This window comes from Halyomorpha halys, unplaced genomic scaffold (assembly GCF_000696795.3).
Source record: "Halyomorpha halys isolate HHAL.00 unplaced genomic scaffold, Hhal_1.1 Scaffold646.1, whole genome shotgun sequence".
NCBI lineage: Eukaryota > Metazoa > Arthropoda > Insecta > Hemiptera > Pentatomidae > Halyomorpha > Halyomorpha halys.
This window is the reverse complement of record NW_027111017.1, coordinates 192734-212565: the sequence shown is the minus strand read 5'-3', so window position 1 is coordinate 212565 and position 19832 is coordinate 192734. Positions and strand designations below refer to the sequence as shown.

Sequence of the window (19832 nt, the reverse complement as noted above, 5' to 3'; positions counted from 1 at the left end):
TATTATTGTTAAAACTATCCCTCACTTATTTCCAAATGATGGCCAGTATGCCTATCCTACTACTGCAGATGTAGTGGGGTATGCATTGAATCCAACTATGTTAATACCTAGGTTTTTTCCCCTTTAATTACCACACATATAAATATGTATCATACAACATTCACTTTTTTTTTTTTTAAGGCTGAAAAATGGAATTCATTTTTAAGGATTCAATTCTGTATCTCATGGGAATAATGCCTATAACCTGATATTTCATTGTGCTTTATGTGTTTTACTATGTTTTAACCATTGTTCCCTCAGATTCCTGCAGATTAGTTTTGTATAATTATTACTTTATAGGCTTCTGTGAGTTTTAATATAATTCTTTATGAAGTTTTTTCACACTTTTTTCTGTGTTCATTAAAATTATATAACACCTAATAAGTTTTTTTTCATCCATTTTATTATCTATTTTTTGTTCATTTTTATTCCTTTTGATGTTTAACAATATTGAATTCTTTACAATAGGATCATTTATCTTTGATATTATTTGTCATGATATTTATTTTTATTCGAAAAAATGGTTTAGTGTTTAATTTTGATTTTTGTTTTCATTATTAATTCAATATTTTACTCTTAGCCCATCTGATTCAATAATATAAAATATTTAAAACTGGATACTGAATTTTCCATTTTTTTATTTTAATTAAAAATATACTCATGTCTGCAACATATACAGCCAGGGTTTCCCATTGTACATGTTTATTCCCTTCCCTAACTTCTACAATTTTCAGAATTTCTATTTCATTTTCGCTGAGCCATAACAGTAAAATATGGTCTTATCTTTTGGGGATATTGTTGATTTTTTGAACTTCTAGTGTTTCTAACTGTGAATTAACTAAAAGAATGAGGTGCACTTTATCTATGACACTTATGATTCAGCGAAAATAAAAAAAAAAAATTCCAAAAATTATAGATATTAGGATGGGGTGAATATCATAGGGACACCTGTTATGGTAGTTGTGCAGATCATAACTATGCTAAAGTTCATACTAAATAATTTTATTTACTGGTACACTCCTACATTATTTTTTTATGTATTTTTTATTGAAATAAATAAAATATATGTTTGAAACCTTCATTTAAGTGTTTTAAATTTGCCATAAAGGATGTTTTATTCTCTTTTTGATTCTACGGCATTTATGTTTTTAGGATACATGTCAGAACTGATGAAGCTGGGGGTAAGAGGAAGTATACTGTTTTGTTTTATAAAGCTGTTTATGACTGGATTGAAGCCTTTTTTTTTTTTTAAGTTTTAAGAATTTTGAAATGCAACTAAGATAGGTATTAGTAATGGTGAATAACGTTTTGTGGTAGTGAAGTGGGCTTAGAAGTAACCTATTCTTTTCCAGCGTACTGACCTCTTGAATTTCCAATGAAGGATTCTTATTGGAAAACTAACTTCAAAACGATTTTATATAATTTTTTTTTTTGTTTTTTGTTCTGTTGGATTAAATTACCAAAATGAGGAAAATCGAAAAATATTAAAGAGGATAATCATTTCATATTAAAATTTTCCATATGAATCCATCATTATAATTGAGGCATTTAGTTTCTGAAGGATCATCATATTAAAATTTAAATATTCCATTCTTTAATTTAGAAAGTTAGAAGTGCTTAAGATCTCTCCATTACATTTCTTTTAATCAAGGATGTCGTTACGGGAGAGGGTAGTTGAGGAGTGTGATCTTTTACCTCCCCTCAATGATTTGAAAACTCAAAAAAATGGAAAATTTGAGAACTTACTTCATACTGCAAAAATTGTAGTGAAAAATATCTTATAAAGGTTATAATACTCTTATCCAATCAGACATTTTTCCTCAAGAAAATATCTTAATAATTAGGTTTTATATTTTGTCATGTGACAAAATCACCTAGGACTTATCAAGCTTTATATTGACTCATTTTAAAAATTTTCTTTGTTAGTGTTGTCACTCCTAAGCTGGAGCCGAATCAATCAGGCCCTGCTAACGTATAACTGGAGGTGAATATTAAGTATTCTTTATTAAAGTAAATAATCTGTAGTCCATTGAAAGTCTGATAAAAAAAATCCTGAATAATAATGATATCATGAAAAATAGCAGTTTTGGTTATTCAGCCTCTTAAAGGAACCCTTTTTACATGTTTTTCACATAGACAAATTAAACTTGTTTTTGTTGAAAATTTTGTTTAGTTCGCTATCTTGCAATTTGGAATTACTTAATTTTTATAATTAACTGTTGCTTTCTATTCAACAAAAAATGCAGAATTGTTATTAACTCCTTCACTGTTCGGAATCGGACCATAGCCCAAATGAACTTTTCTGTTGGATTTGAAGTCTATCATAATTTCTTTCAGTCCTGAGATCATTTACAGTTTACTCTGTATGTGTATGAATAAAACATGTCTTTATTTACATATCCTGTACTATATTATATATAAAAACATGGTTAATTATCTATCAGGGAAATTTCCTATGGCTTATTGATCCCTAATTGTACTATTTTCATATATTTAAACATTGCTATTAATCATTGCCTATAATTTAAAGCAGATTTTACATATAAAAATAACATTTCAACATTTACTATTTAAAATCTTAACTATACTTTTTATTCCAATATACATTCACCATTTGTACAAGTATAAGTATTTATTATATATATCTATACACATGCATATAGAAAGAGAGAAAGTGGGAAACAAGATGGATTCATTAATTAACAGTTATTTTGATAGATTTAAGATGAATTGAATAGTAAGTTGCTCCAGTTAAATAGTAAAACACAGTATTTACCTCCTTTATTATTTTTTTTTTTGCTCATAAATATTTGGGTTTCTAAAAAACAAAAAAATGTTTTTCTTCATATTGATATGTTTAGAAATCTGTGTAATGTTTAGAAATTCATTGCCTTAGAAACCTCAAATGCTGATAAAATACATGAGATGAAATTATCTAGAGGTGACCAACCTATTTTAACCATGGTGGGAGATCGTTTTTCATTTCGGTCCTCACCCTCAAGCCATATTCAAATTGGTGCTATCCGCAGTTCTCAGGTTACTGAGACCTGCACCTCAACCACCTGAGCTATGGACGGCCCTTTTTTAGCTAGTTAATAGTGTTTTAGTATTTGAATCATTTTTGACTGCATTTGGACCAGTTTCCTTTTATTAATTACCCACAGTCAAAGAACAATTTCTCGAAGAATAACTAAACATTGTAGAGTTAATTCTTAAGTGGGATAAAGCTGCTTCATTCATCTTTTATCATGTGGACCAGTTCAGGTATCTGGGATCAATGAAATCCTCTGGAAACAAAATATCTTTAAAAATAAAGCAACTGCTGATTAATGCCAATAGGTGCCATTAAAGCCCGACAGACACCTTCATAGCTCACCATTATCCTACTTAACGAAGTGTCAGTTAGCATCATCAGGCCTGTTCTAACCTATGGCTCTCAATCTTGGTCTTCGAGGTTGGATTCGATTATAAGTAATTGCATATGAATGTTGAAAAGCACACTAATCCTATGTGGCTACAGACTAGTGTGGTCCTTGGCCTCCTCAGTGGGTCTTTGCTTGGTCATTCTCTCCTGTGGAGCTTCTTTTCATTAGGTTCCAGGCATCAGTGGCTGCTGCATCCTCCCCTCTCAATGTTGGCCTGCTTCTTCCTCTGTCCTATACAGTCTACCATCCAGGAACTTCTTGATTATCTTCTCTGCTGTCATTCTTGTGATGTGGCCAGCATAACGTACTCTGCCTAAGTGCCTCATTATACCTGCCCTCCTGTAGAGCCCATAAACATCCACACTTGTTCTCTTTCATAGGCCAAGTATGTGGCAGAGGCTTCTCCTATCAGAAATGAGATAAGCCTTTTCTTCTGAACTTAACTAATCCTGAACAACTTCACTTCTTAGAAAGGGATAATGATAAGCTTCTAAGGTGTCCACAAAAATCCTTCAAGTCACTCAGAAGGGAGTTTCTTAAGTTGGTCAAAGCTGCTTCATTCATGCTGACCAGTTAAGGTATCTGGAGTCAATGATAACCTGAACACAATTTCCATAGAAATCAGTCAAGCACTCATCATTGCTAACAGGTGTTATTTGGTCCTCAACAGACACCTTAGAAGCTCAATATTATCCCACTCTTTAGGACGTAAGTTGTACCTGTTTTAACCTATGCCTCGAAACCAGGACTCCAACAATGGACGGGATTATGTGCAAGTTATAATCTAACTTATAATAACTAAATCTAAGCTCTAAGTCATGGACTTTTATATGCTCAGAAGCATAGGCTTCATTTATTTTTTAGAGGAAAATTCTCTGCTGCATATTTAGACTAGTAACTGAGTGCAACTGATAAAGGAGAACAGATAGGGAGGTTTTGGGATCTACAGGACATGTGATAATAAGGCTCATAAAAATAGGCAAAGTACTATGTGCTGTCCACATTGCAAGAATGCAAGCAGAGGAGACTGTAAGGCAAGAACCAGAGAAAGTAGTAGATTGTGATTAAGATGGGTGGATAACAATAGCAATGGATACCATGGACCTGCTGGGTACACACAAATAATAAGAGTCTGCAGCGGATAGATTGACTAGGCGAAGACCCATTCAGGAGGCCCAGGACCACACCGGTCTGTAGCTACAAAATAGTAGTAGTTTGTGTTTCAACATTCATTTTCATTTACTAACCTTACATCAGTGTTTTCAAAGATATGTATTTTAAGAAAAAGTTCTTATTAAAGGAGCAAATTTTTTGCTAATTTATCAATTAAGAAGAAAAATAAGCTTGAAATTTTATTTATAATAATAAAATAATACATCGATTTTATTTACATGCAAGCATTTTACTATTGTCATCTACATTACTTAGCTAGGAAGTGTTTTAAAAAGAGAAAATTATAAAGCTAACTACCTACAAACAAGACAAAAATCATTTTAAAGTAATGATGAAGGATTAACTAATAAAAACACATGATAATAGATTTGTTTTCTTTATTAACATTATAATAGGAATACAAACATACAGATGAAATATCAAGAACACCAATAAGAAGAAATAATTAATTTCTTCTTTGAACAAAAATGTAAGAAGAACACGAATACATACAGTGAGTATGAGTATGAAACAATTATTTAAAACTTGTTATGTAGAGAGAAATAAGTAATTACTTTCATCATTTATTGAAAAAAAAATCTTAACATAGCGCATTAGTGCTTGCACTTATTACATTGAATACATCCCATGCTGGCAAACAGTCGCATATGTAACAGAGGCTGGAGCTAGTACCATTGAATGTCCACCAAGGTACTGAAACAATTAAAATTTTAATAAATAAAAATAAATTTTAGTATACAAATATTAAAAAATATGGTTCTATAAAATTTATATTAAACAAATATTGGTGATGAAACTAGTAGATACTGGTTATCTTCTAGTGCTTATGTTGATATACATAAATATTTCTTATTTTCTATATTTACATTTTGAAAAAATATTGAGATTAATAGATAAAAAGAAAATTTGAATAGGGAATGTATAAAATGGAATTTTCCAGGAAGTTAGTATCCAATTTCTTTAACTGTATAGCAATACAGACTTGCTTCCTAGTGAAGAACATTTTAATTATATTGATTTATAATATAAGAGCTTCCACTTGAAAGTATACTCAGTTTCTTTTTTCACCAATAATGAATTAACCCATTCGAGACAGCACGTATTTTTGGAGACCATCTCCAGAATCCAAAAAATTGTTTGTTTTACATTGGTCAGTTTTGGCAAAAAACATGTTTGTAATAGAAATCAGTCACTTTGTAACACCCCTTTATACAAATAAGATGATTGCATGCTGTGTGTGCTGGTAGCTCCTCTGAATGTTTTTTTTTTTTTTTTTTTAAAGGGACGGACTAAACACCAGGTGTGCAATATAAAATAAAATAAAAACACATTATTAAATTGAACAACATTTATTCCAAAAATAGTCGGGCAACATAAAATCCATATTTTAGGTTCAGTATTGAAGAAAATAATATAATTACAGATAAAATGAAATAAATAAAAGAATATAAACCAAATTAACCTTTTTTTTTAATAATTTATTTATTGTTATTTAAAACTGTATAAAAATAGATACAAGTAACTTTGCTATAAGTTATAAAATGACATGATATAAACAAGTGGAAAATTGACCCATTGATATAATCCATCAAAATAAATATAAATTTTTAAGAAGCAGTTTAAGATAATGAATTTTCCTGGAAGGATGACCCTTAGCTTTTTAATGCAGAATGATAACCCTAGAAAAAATTGAAACCAACATCAAATTTTATTTTTACAAACTTGTGGGATAATATTTTGTTTTAAACCAGTCTTGTTCTAATGGCCGCTTCTTCCATACTGACTGATAATTGGAATTCAAGATCATTGCACACATGGTGTGCAGTCGGTCTTTTTGGATCAGAAATGAATTGCACACAGTGTTCAATTGGTCTGGAATGGGTTAATAAAAAGCAGATGAATCTAATTAAAACTAACAATATCAGTTTAACTATTGCCCCAAGACATATTCAAATTGTGTTCATTAATTTGTTTGTCTTTAATTAAATTTTTAATAACCTCCCTCTCCATATAAAAAAGATTTTGATTTGAATTCTGAAAATAATCCATAATTTGTGGTGGACAGTACAAGTTGGTGGTATGGAGTCCCAGCTTCATGGTAGCCTAAAACTACACAATCTCATAGATTCAAAAATGTTGAACTGATGAATCTACTAGACAAAATCCTAAAACAAGAGACCAGTTCCAATTCTCAGTAAAGAGATAACCCTCAAGGAATTGATAATTTTAAACAAAACATTCTAAGGAGATTGTAGTTAGTGATCACCATAAAAGAAGGTAAAATAAGTTACTGAGCACCTATTGTTATGTTTATTGAGATTAAAAGAAAATAATGTCTGTCACCTTTAACATGACAAACAAGTTTTAAAGAAATATTTATATCTTGTGCTATAGATTTTGTGGGCAGTCTTTCAATTTACATAAAATTCATGGCTAATATATTTTGTTATTTATCTTTTTTTTAATGAAATGAAATATTGATCTTTATTCTAGAACAGTTAGTCTTCTAAAAATAACAAAAAAAAGTACAACTTAGGCAACATTTTTCTGACTTCACTATGTTAAATTATTCAATTACATTACTCATTAAAAGAAAAGTAATAAGTAAGTATATAAATAAAATTTAAATAAATATAAATAAAACTGAATATAAATACATATTTTAATATTTGCTCAAAATTCTATGATTATTTTCATTCATCTTTCATTACTTAAAAACCTTATAAGTAAAACTTATAAACTTACCAACATTTTGGGACTTCACTACCATCTTCACTCAATAGTATTTTTTAAAAAATGTGAAGGCAAATTTAATTGACTGAATTAAAAGTAAGATGTTAAAAATACCAAGTCTAAATAATACTATTTGAAACAATTAGTCATCATGAAGAAATGATGGAAAGAACTTCTTGATTATTTCTTTAAAGTGACATAAAAATTGAATTTTGAATTGTTATTGAAATTAACTTATGTTGTTTTAGAAATCAAAAAATGTGCTCTAGCTAAGTGTTAATGCATGTAAAATTAACTGCAAAAGTTCTAGTTTTCAAGATGGGGGTGAAGCCCTGAAACATTAAAATATTTATATAGATACCTTCAACATGACATGAGGGATGTGTAAATATTTAAATAAAGAAACTAGAAAACTATCAAGAATAAAGATAAATCAAAAAGTATTTAGCAGAACAGGTTCTGAAGATTCCAATTAAGGAAATATCAGTTACACAGTAGATGTTAAAAGATCTATCTCAATTAATTGATTAGAACTGATTTCTTTAAAACTTGTTATATTTCACCTTAGCAAACTTTCGTGGCTTATTTATGAAACATCAGTATTTAGGATTCATTCTACCCAAAGGGTAGACTTCGCCAGATAATGGTTTGGATTTAACGAGACGATGATGCACTTACCCCACATTCATTCAGTAAAGTTCTTTCTAGAACATTGAAAGTTGAAGGCCAAAGGAAATGGTTGTTTTATATTCAATGCAGTCAATTAAATATGTAATAATAAATGAAGTTATTAACTGATAAAAATGTAAAGTTATTTCTAAAATTAATTTGTTGTTATAATTCAGTGATTTTCTGGAAAATACAAAGCACTTCTTTAGTATCAATAGAAGTAAAAAAAAAATTAATAATAAGTATATATATAAATATAATTTACAACACCAACTTCAATTTAAAAATTAACAGAAAAAATTTTACATTAAAGCATTAAAATTTTATATAATTCATTTCACAGTTAAACAAATTAAAGCCAAAGGAATTAGTTTTTGAGAAAATTTTTGAATAACATACATAAAAGAAATTCATACAAAAGAAACTGCATCCGTCAAATCAAACTAATCTAATTGATAAACTAGAAGTGATAACATGCAACATATATAAAAATTAACAGTGATAGAACACAATAACATTCCACATAACCAACAGTAATAAAAACATTAAAAAATGAGTTTTCATTCACAAACACAATGAAAGGTTCCTTAGGTGAATATGTCATAAACATTTATTTGATAAAAAGCTAACTTAAACATTTTACTTTAAACATAGAATATACACAATAGTTTTTTAAATGAAATTAGAGTGAATAACAGAAATAAGTGAAACTTATTTTATGAGTGCCTATTGTTTTAACTTGAGTTTCATGAAAATACAAACAAGATAACAGCCACAAGAAATGTAAAAAAAAAAAAAAAAAAAAAAAAGGATAACAAGAAAATGAGAAAATAAAAATTATATAGGTATCTAATTAGTATAGGGAGAAAAGTTATAGGATAAGAATATATAGTATGTTTTTTTATACTTATCACTCTTTACATTTTCTTCCCATACTGCTTAGGCACCTATATTATATGTTGTATTTTTATTTTCTTGTTATACTATTTGTATTCATTATGTTTGTATTCACCCCAATGAAGACCTAAAATTCAGAGTAAAACATTGGCCCTAATTAAATAAATTTCACTTATTTGTGTCCTTTACTACAAATAAAAAAAGGCAAATAATGTGATGAACGGCTCTGTAACACTGTGGTGGGGAAAAGGAGATGGAAAACAATGTCAAACTGCATATCTTAAAAGGCTGTCTACGTACCTACCCTTCTTTATGGGAGTTAAGATAGGATCCCGCTGAATAGAGTTATGGCTGCTGAAATGAAGTATCTCTGGAGAGAGGCAGGCCAAACAAGGATAGGCCAAATAAGAAATAAGAGGATACAGAGGGACCTTGTTGTACCCGTGTTAAGAGATACTGTTGAAAACAAGCAGCTGAAGTGGTTTAACCATCTATGCTGCATTCATCATGAATGAAGACCTGGATCTACATAAATTATTGAAAGTCAAGCTCATTTGATGTCACCTTTGTGGAATGCCCAGACTATTATGGATGGACTACATCTCAAAAATGACAAAGGGAAGTATGAATCACCAAAAAAAGCTATAAACTTCTAAAATAAAAAAAAAAATCGAAGAAAACCAGGCCTCTCAAGTCAAAGGATCAAAACAAGCCAGCATACTTGGTGAAGGTAAGGGGTAAAGCAGTTGATTACTAATAAAAAGTTTTTCTGAACAGAATAAATATTAAACAACTCTCATATCAGGCTACATGTATTCTATTTGGAATAATTCCAATTTATTTAGTAGTGAAAACAATAGCTAAATTAACTTCATTAAAAAATGGCAGAAAGACCATGGTAACTTAACAAATGTATTTTTTAACTATGCACTATACACTCAATTTTAACTATACACACTCATAATTTTGGCTACATCCAACAATCTCAGTAACTACTCCTTGACCCACCACCGACTTTTACTAGCTTTCTATTTCTAACATAAGCTTAAAAATCCTCATCTCACATGTCAATGGATAGTCTTTTCCAAGTCACTATGAACAATTCTTTACTTAATTGCAGTATCTAAAATTTGGTTAAAACTAAACCTAACCATTTCAACAATTTCCACTTGTTAAAAAAGAATAAGTTACTCTTTATTTCCAAAATGAAAATATAATTGATTATTTGTATTATAACTTGAAGTAAAGGTGTTAAATAGGTTCATTTAACGCCTTTACATTTTTTGGGAGCTACCTGCTTTATACTAAATTGATCGTAGTAGTATAACTGTAAAAACTGAACACATTTCTACTTGTGATGAGTATTTTTAAGTTATTTACTATAAAAAAAATGTGTATGCTCTATAAAATTTGTTTTTGGGATCACAAGAGATAGGTATATAACCAAGTATTACGCCGTGTTGATTTAGCTCTACCCTTCCTACCAATGTCTGTATTTTCTAGCATCTTTCCTTTTCTAAGTAATTAGAACTCAGTGCTCCTCCTATATCATACATAACTTGTATTTCAAATCCTCTGGCCAATCCCATACAACCAGGCCATCTATATGACTTCTACCCACCACCTCACCGAACTGCTGGGTTTGACAAATCTTTTTTTACCTAAGCTGCCACCCACAGTCACTCCATTCCCTGCCTGTACATCATATGTCATGCAATAACTATACACTCATTTAAATCTCTTCTGTTCAGTCGTCTTTTCTTTCTCCAAAACCAAATAAATACTATAAATATATTTTCTCAGTACCAAAAATTAATCACTAGGTAATTATAGTATAAGTCATATGTAGGTGCAGCCACACTGTTTTGGCCTATATATTGTATTACCTCAATATTTTTCTAAAAGGATTTAGTTCCACAATAATAAGTTGTTTTTGACTTCATTTAAAAAAATTAATATTGCGAAATCTTTCACCACCATAATTTTAATTGTGTGAATCTTACGTTAGCAGAGACTAACACAGATGAAACGGATTATACCGAGATGGAAGGTATAATAATAAGGTAAGATTCTGGATGTGCATGGGTTTTATGAAATATACTATGGTACCATTCTAAATATTCAAACTATAGCCCATTAGCCAAGAGAATACCTCTGAGTAGTATGGGAAGACTATCTAACTTTCCCCTGTATCTTACCCTAACCTACCACAAATTTTAGATGAAACTGACTAAAATGGCAAGGGAGTTGAGGGATAAACTGGTGTGGATTTGCCCAAGATAGATCGGTAGTAAGAGATGTTTTAGTAGTATTGTCTTAGATAACAGACTCTAGATTATAAGTTTAGATAAGATTTTTCTTCCCTTAAAGTTTGAATGAAAGGATATTTGTATTTACAATTGCATTGATAGTGGAACATTCACTTAACTAACAAAATATATGAATTCGACCTTGCTTGATAACAGGAAACATCTAAACATTCATTGATTGAATTCATATTTTATTTATAGCGTTTTGTTTTTAGTAGTTACTAGTCAATTAATTTTTTTATTATTTTGTATTTTATCCATTTGGGAATCAATTTCATAAGAGTTTCTGAGAGAGGAATGGATTATAATAATTATAAATATGTATGTAAAACAAACAAACAATGACAGTGAAATTTTTGCAGTTTGTTTGGGTTTGAATATGCTGTTAAATGAAAACTATGCAAGGCTGTTATTTTTGTCGACTCACAAGCTGCCATTGTTAGCCTATGGAACAAAAGACCAACAAACTCTCATGAAGTTTTGGAGGGAAGAAGACTGTTAGATAGGCTTTTCATGAAAGGAGCAACTATGCCACTATAAAAGATCCCTTCGCACATAGGTATCTGGGGAAATGAATAGGCCGACACCCTCGAAGAAGAAGCCAAAGAACGATCCCAGAAGCCTGAGCCTTATGAGCTAGTTTTTCTGCGGCTAAAATCCTTATCAATACATCTTTCAGTGATAAGTTGCAGCAACTTTACCAAGAGTGTGTAGAAGGGAAGCAGTGGGCAGCCCTCATCTGTTCAAGCTATTTCTATACCACCTGTTCTTCCCCACCACGAGTCGGTTACCGCTTTTAGAGCTGTCACTGACCATGATTCCTTAGGATCAGAGTTAGAGATGATCCTCATTACTCATAATGTTTTGCATTGGACATGACATCAAGCCATTTAAAAACTGCCCTCACCTTGAGGACGTAAGACAACATTTTAAAGAAGATGAACCAGGTGGTTGAAATGTATAACACTAAATTGGGCAACCAGAAGTCTTATAGTGGAAGAGCTAGATTGTGCATCAAAGAGGGAAAAATATATATATTTATTATTGTCACTCTAGTATTTAGCATGAAAGTAGACTCATTCTAAAGCAATTTCAATTCTTTGTAACTAAGTATGCTTTCCTTAGGAGAAATTTAGAACTTTGTATAAAAACTATGTTTCTGCATTTTTTTAAATTAGCATTCTGGGAATTTGTCTTAACATTTAAAAAAAAAAACAAAACAAAACAAATATTTCATTCATTTGGAAATTGAAGAGTTAGAGTTACTGAAGGAATATCCTGGTAGGTTAATATTCCTCAAACTAACTTCAGAATACCAAATTGTGACCCCTAAATTCATTCTGATATTCTTAGCATTCTAGAATTTAAAGGGGGAAGGGAGCACCTTATCTGTGACAACCTTTACATGAGATTGTGTGTGTGTGTGCGCGCGCGCTCGTTAATTACTTTACTAAGTTGACTCACAATACTGAGTATTCTGGATGATCTCTGTCCATCATGATGTTTTTGGTCAATTTAGAAATTTTAAATAAAATTTCTTCAAAATAAACTACTTGTCTATCCTTAAAATGTCCGAAAACTGTCAAATTAAAATTAATAGGTTTCTTCCCTATAACTAAGGTTTAGTAGCTAAGTAATTTTCACCTTTGGAACCAAAAGCAGACAGAAGTTCTTTGAAGAATGAAAGTAAAAAAAAAAAAATCATCACTAATACTAAACAGTTAAAGAAATATAAGAAAATATGGTACATTATCACCAACAACTAAATCAATAAATAAAAACAGTTCTAAAAATTATAAGAAAGTACATTAACATCATAAATTATTATAATAATTTTGAAATATTTTAAAAAAAGCATTTAATTTCTAAGTTTTGTGAACAAACATGCTAAGAACCTATGTACCTTGACCTGGGCTGCATTCTCAGAATATAAAAAAAATTAATAGAATAAGATATAATTTAAACAAATCATGATAAGTTAGAGTTATAAAGTTCAAATATCTATATTCAAATATATCATCTTATAAAGAACTTTAAAATTATTTTACATTAGGTGTTAATACATTGACTACCAACTAAAAGATAACTAGTAGCCTATGTCTGTGTTATAGCCTAAGACGTGTTATCTTTTAGTTAGCATCATAAGCCAAACTAGCCAATAATGCATAATTTATGTAATCTCATATTGGCAGTCAATGTATTAGTTAAGAGTTAAAATGTAATGTTAAATATATTTATGTTCATGTAAAATAAAACATTAGATTTAATAAGTTACTTCAATGAATTGGATCAAGAAACTAAAAAAAAAAATTATTAAATATAGATTCAACAGAGATGGTTTATTAACTTTTGTTTCAACAAATTTCTTAGTGGGATACAATTAGCAAAGACTTTCTACATTCTAATGCAGTAATGTGTTCCATCAACATTTAGATCAATCTTTAATGATTTCTCCAAAATTTAATTGGAAAATGTTAATGGTCGAAACTGCAAAACATGAGTGACCATATGTTCTACCCATCCCCTAGTACAAGTGGCATTGGTTCTTGAAACAATTAATAAGAAATGGGCAAGAGAATTTTTCATCTAAGTATCAGTGAATGAGTATTTTTCTGTAATTTATCAATTGTGTCATTCAATATTAGACAATATCCAACAGAAATGATGAATGAAGTGAAAATACTCAGTTGCAATTACTGGCACTAAAGCAAAATATTTCAAGTATAGTTAAATAACTCATCAATAATTTTTTTAAAATTTGAGTTTTTCTTGTCACAACCGAATATAAACATTCTTCAATTTAATTTTATAGAGAACATGCCAAATTAATGTAAGTTTGCAGATGGTAATCCTCCTTTTTAATCCCAGAGGATAAGTATATCAAAGCTGACATAAGAACTTAAAATTGTTCATAAGTTCCATATCTTTCCTAAATCCAAGATTAACAAAGTTATGTGTTTTGATATGTTAATGAGTTATTTCCATATTTATGTAAATTGAACTATATTTAATTTTTTCCCAATATAAATAGTTAACAATCAAATAAATTGTGTTTAAGTAAAAAAAAATAAACCGATAAAAAATAACCTGAAAAAATTTGGAGATGTCAATAAGGTGTACATAAAGATGTCTAACGACTTTGCTTTGTGCCTGCTTAGCACCCTGCAGAGCTATAGTCGTTTTAATACAATTTTTTGAGTTTTTCTCAGAAAATAGCAACTAAAAGGAGTGTTCTAAATGTTGGAGAATGACCCAAAAATTCTCCTGAGAATGATCTAAAAACTTTTGATAGTTCCTGTCTATGATATATGATAAAATTGAGTAAGTTTTCGAGGATATAGTACTTATAAAAAAAAAATAACAATAAGTGGTAAAAAATGACAGTTTCAAGATACATTGGCTAATTATAGGGCTAAGGAAGGCATTAGAGATCTGCAACTTGGGTAGTAGGACTTTCTTGTGGAGGTGTATATATGGGTAAGACAGCAGGGATTTATCTCCTTGGGAGCAATTTTATCTACCTAGCCCGAACAGAGCCTTTAAGATGTAAGGAAGTCATCAAAATCAATTTATCAGACTAAATGAAGAATCATAAATTCATGATAAAAAAAATCTTATATAAATAAATGGAGTAGAAAGGCTAAATCATAAGGAAAGAATTACATACAAAAACCACTTATGTAATCTTTGCTTAAAAACTCAGAAGTATGAGAAAGAAACATAAATTCTCCACAACTTGATTGGATCAAAAACAATTACCTCCAAGGAGAAGGTTTATTAAGTTAAATGAAAGTAAGAACTGTGAACAAAAGCTAGCCTTATTTTTTTGAGGAAACCCATGTAATTTGATAAAAAAAACTTTTAAAAAGTGCTCTAAGTATAATATAAATATTATAATGCAGTTAATTAATACTTAAAAACTGGAGCTAGATCTTTCAGATCCATGAGGTAGTTTGTTTGTGCCTTCCTTTATGCCGGTCAGGTTGGAGGTCTCCCCACATTTCTATCCTTCTGATCTATGCAACCAAAGGTGACAACAGTGTTACCTTTGCTGAACGATCATCTATTTTGTTGAAAAGTTCCCGGGTTTCAAAGAAACCATGCCAGTACTCCACTCTTATGACACTATATTGAATTCAATTCAAATCATGGTGTCACAACCCTGATGCTGGGTCTAAGTCTCCTCCAATAACTAATGCAAGAATTCTCTATCAATTAGCTGATAAATGAATATTTGGTGGATTTTTTTAACTGAATTACTGAATAAGGACTATAGAAAAATATTGTATATCACCACGTTTTCTATGAAACATTTAGACAACATAAAATAATTTAAAAAATAATTTTTAAATTAAAAAAAAAAACCTTTTGAACATGTAAAAAATGTTAATGGAAGTGTGTAAAATAAAATAATACCTAAGTAAATAAATTTATATACTCCAAAAAATAAATTTGATAGTAAAAATAAATTGAAGGAGTGTAAACCAGAAGACAAAAAACGATTGTAGCTGATGGAAGCTAGGGCAGTACTAAACACGGTTCGGTACAATCCAAGGTGAATGGGAAGTGCTAGCTCTTCCTACCATTCCAAATGCAATTTGGAAAAGTGACCTCCAATGACGACACATTGTAGTCATATGTGTTCCTAAGCCACCACAGCTTGATGGCAATATGTTCGCAACCGTTGTCAAAGTGCTAATATTTCAAAGTGTAGTAGTAGATAAGTAAGTTTTAAAAATAAATATAGAGTGAATAAATTTAATTAAATAAAATCTACGAAATGAATGTTGAATTTTATTAAACCCTCATAGTTCAAGGATTATTAAAACTTGAAATATAATGAAATTGGAGGAGAGGATCTCACAAATCGGTGGTTTTAACTGTTAAGGGTACCAACATCGGAGTATTAAGGGATTCAAAATAACTTCATTGTCAAACAATCCTTTCATTATTATAAAGAAGTGTTTAAAAGGTTGTATACTCAAATTAAAACATCACAATCAACATTGATATCATACAATAAAAGACTCTTCTGTATAGTTTCTTATGGGTATATCTGAACATTAAGTGATTAAAAATTAAAATAGTTACCTGATTATACTTGGCTCGAAGTGCTCCTCTGTGGCGATGGTGCAATTTCTGGTCCTGACAGATACATAATATTCTTGCGAAAGCTCTGAAACAGACATTTTTAGTCAGATTTTTCATAAACGAAAGTATTATAAGTAAAAAAAAACTGTTGAGTGATTGATAATTCAAGAAATGTTATAAAAAATAAATGGTCTTTAATACTATAACCAATATATAACACTATCAGATAATTTAAACAATTAATATTATTTGTTTTAATAAATATCATTATTTGTTAGAAACAGATTGTAACAGACCCTGCTTTCATCTAACATATTAGTGAGGGTAATTTGACAAAACAAATTAGTTTTAAAATTATAGAATTATTTTAAACTTCTGAATGAGTATTTATTAAAAATAATATAAAATTATAATATGAAGAAGATGGTCAGAGTTATGGTCAAAAAAGAACAAAATAGTTTGCAACTATTTAATCTCCGACGTTTCGCCCCACTTTGCAGGGCTTCATCAGGGCTGTTAAAAGCGATAGGTTAAACAGCAATGCTGCAATTGCTTTTTGTTCTTTTCTGACCGTAACCCTGACCATCTTCATATTTTAAGTTATTAAATTTCTTCTTTATATATAATACAAAATTAAATCAGTAAAATGCATGAAATATGTAAAAGGCAAGTCCTAACAATGAATAAAAAGTAAGCTGATCAAACAGTTCATAAAACATCACTACATTTATAAAATGGTAATTTTTTATTGCAATTGATATTAAAAAAAAAAAAAAATTAGTTTAAGATTATACTGAAAATGGAAAACAATAGAGTATATATTTATTTCTTGTATTCAATTTTTTCTGTCCTAAATTGTAAAAAAATGGAAACACAAGGTCAGAATACAAATGAATTGAATATTCTACATTTAAAAACATTAAATAAACAAAATGAAACCTTATACACTTTCTATTTTCATACGAAGATGATCTGGGTGGCAGTAAAAAAAAAAAAAAAGGTACAAAAATAGCAGAAAAACTATTTATTAGTAACCAACGTTTAGCCCCACTTTGTAGGGCTAAATGAAAACAAGATATGAACATTGTAAGATATGATGACACTATGAGAATATACATAGAAATTTGTAGAAAAGATGATATATAAAAATATTTGATATAAAAGAGGGAAATGTAGTAAACAAAAAATTATAAATATATATGAATAGAATATAAACTAAAAACAGGTATAGTAAAGAGAGGTAGAATTGCTAAAGTGTTGGTTGAATAATGAATAGTGACAGGTTAGTTTGTGAAGTAATAATAAATATTGTATTATTAAAAGAAGGAAAGAGAAAGAAAAAAAAATGCCGTATAAAAGTATGATAACAAAATAAATCTAGTAGATAAATAAATTTTGGTAGATGGATAGATAAAGGTATATATAATAGATATTTTTCTCACTTGAGTCCAGAAAGTAGAATGAGAATTCAGACAGAGTGATAAAAAGCGGGAGTAGAAGTTAGATTTTTTATACATCATCTTTTCCACAACTTTCTATGTAGTATATTTTCATCATTTTATCGCATCTTACCATGTTTTTATCTTGTTCTCATTCAGCTCTACAAAGTGGGGCGAAACATTGCCAACAACTAAATAGTTTTTTCTACTATTTTTGTACTTTTTTTTGTGTGTGGTCTGACAGTATTCAAATACCAAATTTTCAAAAAAAGTTTCCTTTAATTTTATTTAATTGAAATAACTAACAATTCCCCTAGTTAGCGATAAAAAAAGCTGTGTGGTCTGTGTACAGCACCAGATATTTAGACTTTTGGAACAATAAATTACACATCCAGATTCATTTACAAAAGTATAAGATGAATATGATAAACAAATAAATTACCATATTTAATCAGAAATAAAGAAATCATATCTAGCACATTATGTCAATGATGTTAAAGGTACTTACAAACATGTTCTCGAAATATAAATTCAAATTCCTGAAGAAGCATCTTCAACATCACTTCAATTTAAAAGATCTCCTCTCTTCCTATTGCTCTCATGACGTAATTAAACAAAAACGATTCATTGGACCACTTTTATAAGTGAACGATAAGGGTAAAAGTGAACATTTCAAAAAGAAATGCTGATTGTAAGAAACTCTAACATTGGCTATTCAAAAATATTGTTGGCAGGTAAGTACCCTTTACAATCAGAAGATCTACAATAGCATTTAGAAGAACTCATGATTAAGCTTTCATCATAAGCGTAAGTGATTTCTTCATGTTCTGATATGGATCGGCAAGAAAATATCGCCGCTTTTGGGACTACACAACCTACTCTTAAAGGAACCACAACACAATTGGGAGAGCAGGAATGATTAATATACCTTGATACATTCCCATACGAATAGGCATCCAGGTAAGTCTCAACTAAATTTTCAGAATAATGTTCTCTTAGGGTTAAAATGTATTTATTTTTGCCTTCGACATTGAATCTTTCCTCTGCTACCTGTTTGCTAATTATTTCTCCAGCATATTCAGCAATGAATGTGCCTGCTAAAATTGATTTCAAAGAAAAGACACCGAACCCTTTTCTACCAGCTTCTTTAATCTCCAGATGAGGATATGGCCCCTTCTGGGCCACTCTATTGTGACACATAAAGCCACATGAACAATAGGCACTGCACTCATAGACGCACCTTTCGCTAGCTAAGATATCTGTGGCCAATAATCCATTGGAATAACTTGGGCCAAACTTGCTTATGCATTCGCATTCACTTTGGTTAGTACACTCAGATTCTTCAGAACAGGAGCAAGTCGTCTCAAACCATGAGTAAAATGCTTCTCGATCCCCACCCGGACCTAAAATTGACTCCTTAATATAATTAACATTAGAGATTGGGTGCCTATAATTATCATTAAGAAACATTTTGTGTAGAGTAGTAAAATACCGGTAACGAAACAAGAAACAACAGAACCTGCTCTGCTACCTTCTTCTAAACAAGAAACACAGGTGCCAACATAGAGGTTCGTGATTATTGAAATCTTGATTTAAATTTAGTAAGGACACAACTGACTGACTAGGTAATTCTAAGCATCAATATTTAAAAATAGAAATCGGATCCATCATTAAACAACTTTATCAGCATTTATAAATGAAAATCGAATATATGAGTATTTAGCAATGTAAATCAAATCCATCAATAAGAAATTAGGATTTAAATAGTGTAGAGTTTTTTCATTTACTTAGTTATAAATTTAGTTCCAAATAAAGACTAATTGGTTAGATTGGGTATCTTAGTATTGTCCCGGTAATTGTTAACTATCGCGCCTCCAAAAAAAAAGCGGGAACAATTATTTCTGGACCAGACTGTACATCAATAAATATGTAGGTTAGTTTATAATATAAATCGTTTTCAAGAGGGGAAATTTCTTTCCCTTCACGCTTTCTTCTTTCCCGCTTATTTAAAGTTTAGGTTATTATACACAAATTTTTTTCAGCAGCAGTCCCCACCA

At 30.0% G+C, this 19832-nt stretch overlaps 1 protein-coding gene across 7 annotated transcripts in view; it reads right to left on the bottom strand.

Moving 5' to 3' along the window:
• Positions 1-5035: 5035 nt before the first annotated feature.
• Positions 5036-19832, bottom strand: part of LOC112210929 (probable histone-lysine N-methyltransferase set-23) — a 179003-nt gene continuing 164206 nt past the window's right edge. For 3 of the 7 annotated variants that reach the window (XR_010843879.1, XR_010843878.1, XR_010843881.1), the window contains exons 2-3: positions 16337-16421; positions 5036-5330 (exon numbers count right to left, since the gene is read on the bottom strand). Coding sequence is in view for 2 of the 7 variants with exons in the window: in XM_067049113.1 (XP_066905214.1) it covers positions 5247-5330; positions 13149-13166; positions 16337-16421; positions 18704-19245 (729 nt within the window). In the remaining 5 variants the exon portion in view is untranslated. Of the gene's footprint in view, positions 5331-13148; positions 13167-16336; positions 16422-17778; positions 17825-18283; positions 18492-18703; positions 19336-19832 lie in introns of those variants that run through there. The other 4 variants (XM_067049113.1, XR_002945382.2, XR_010843880.1 and 1 more) reach the window with 4 other exon arrangements.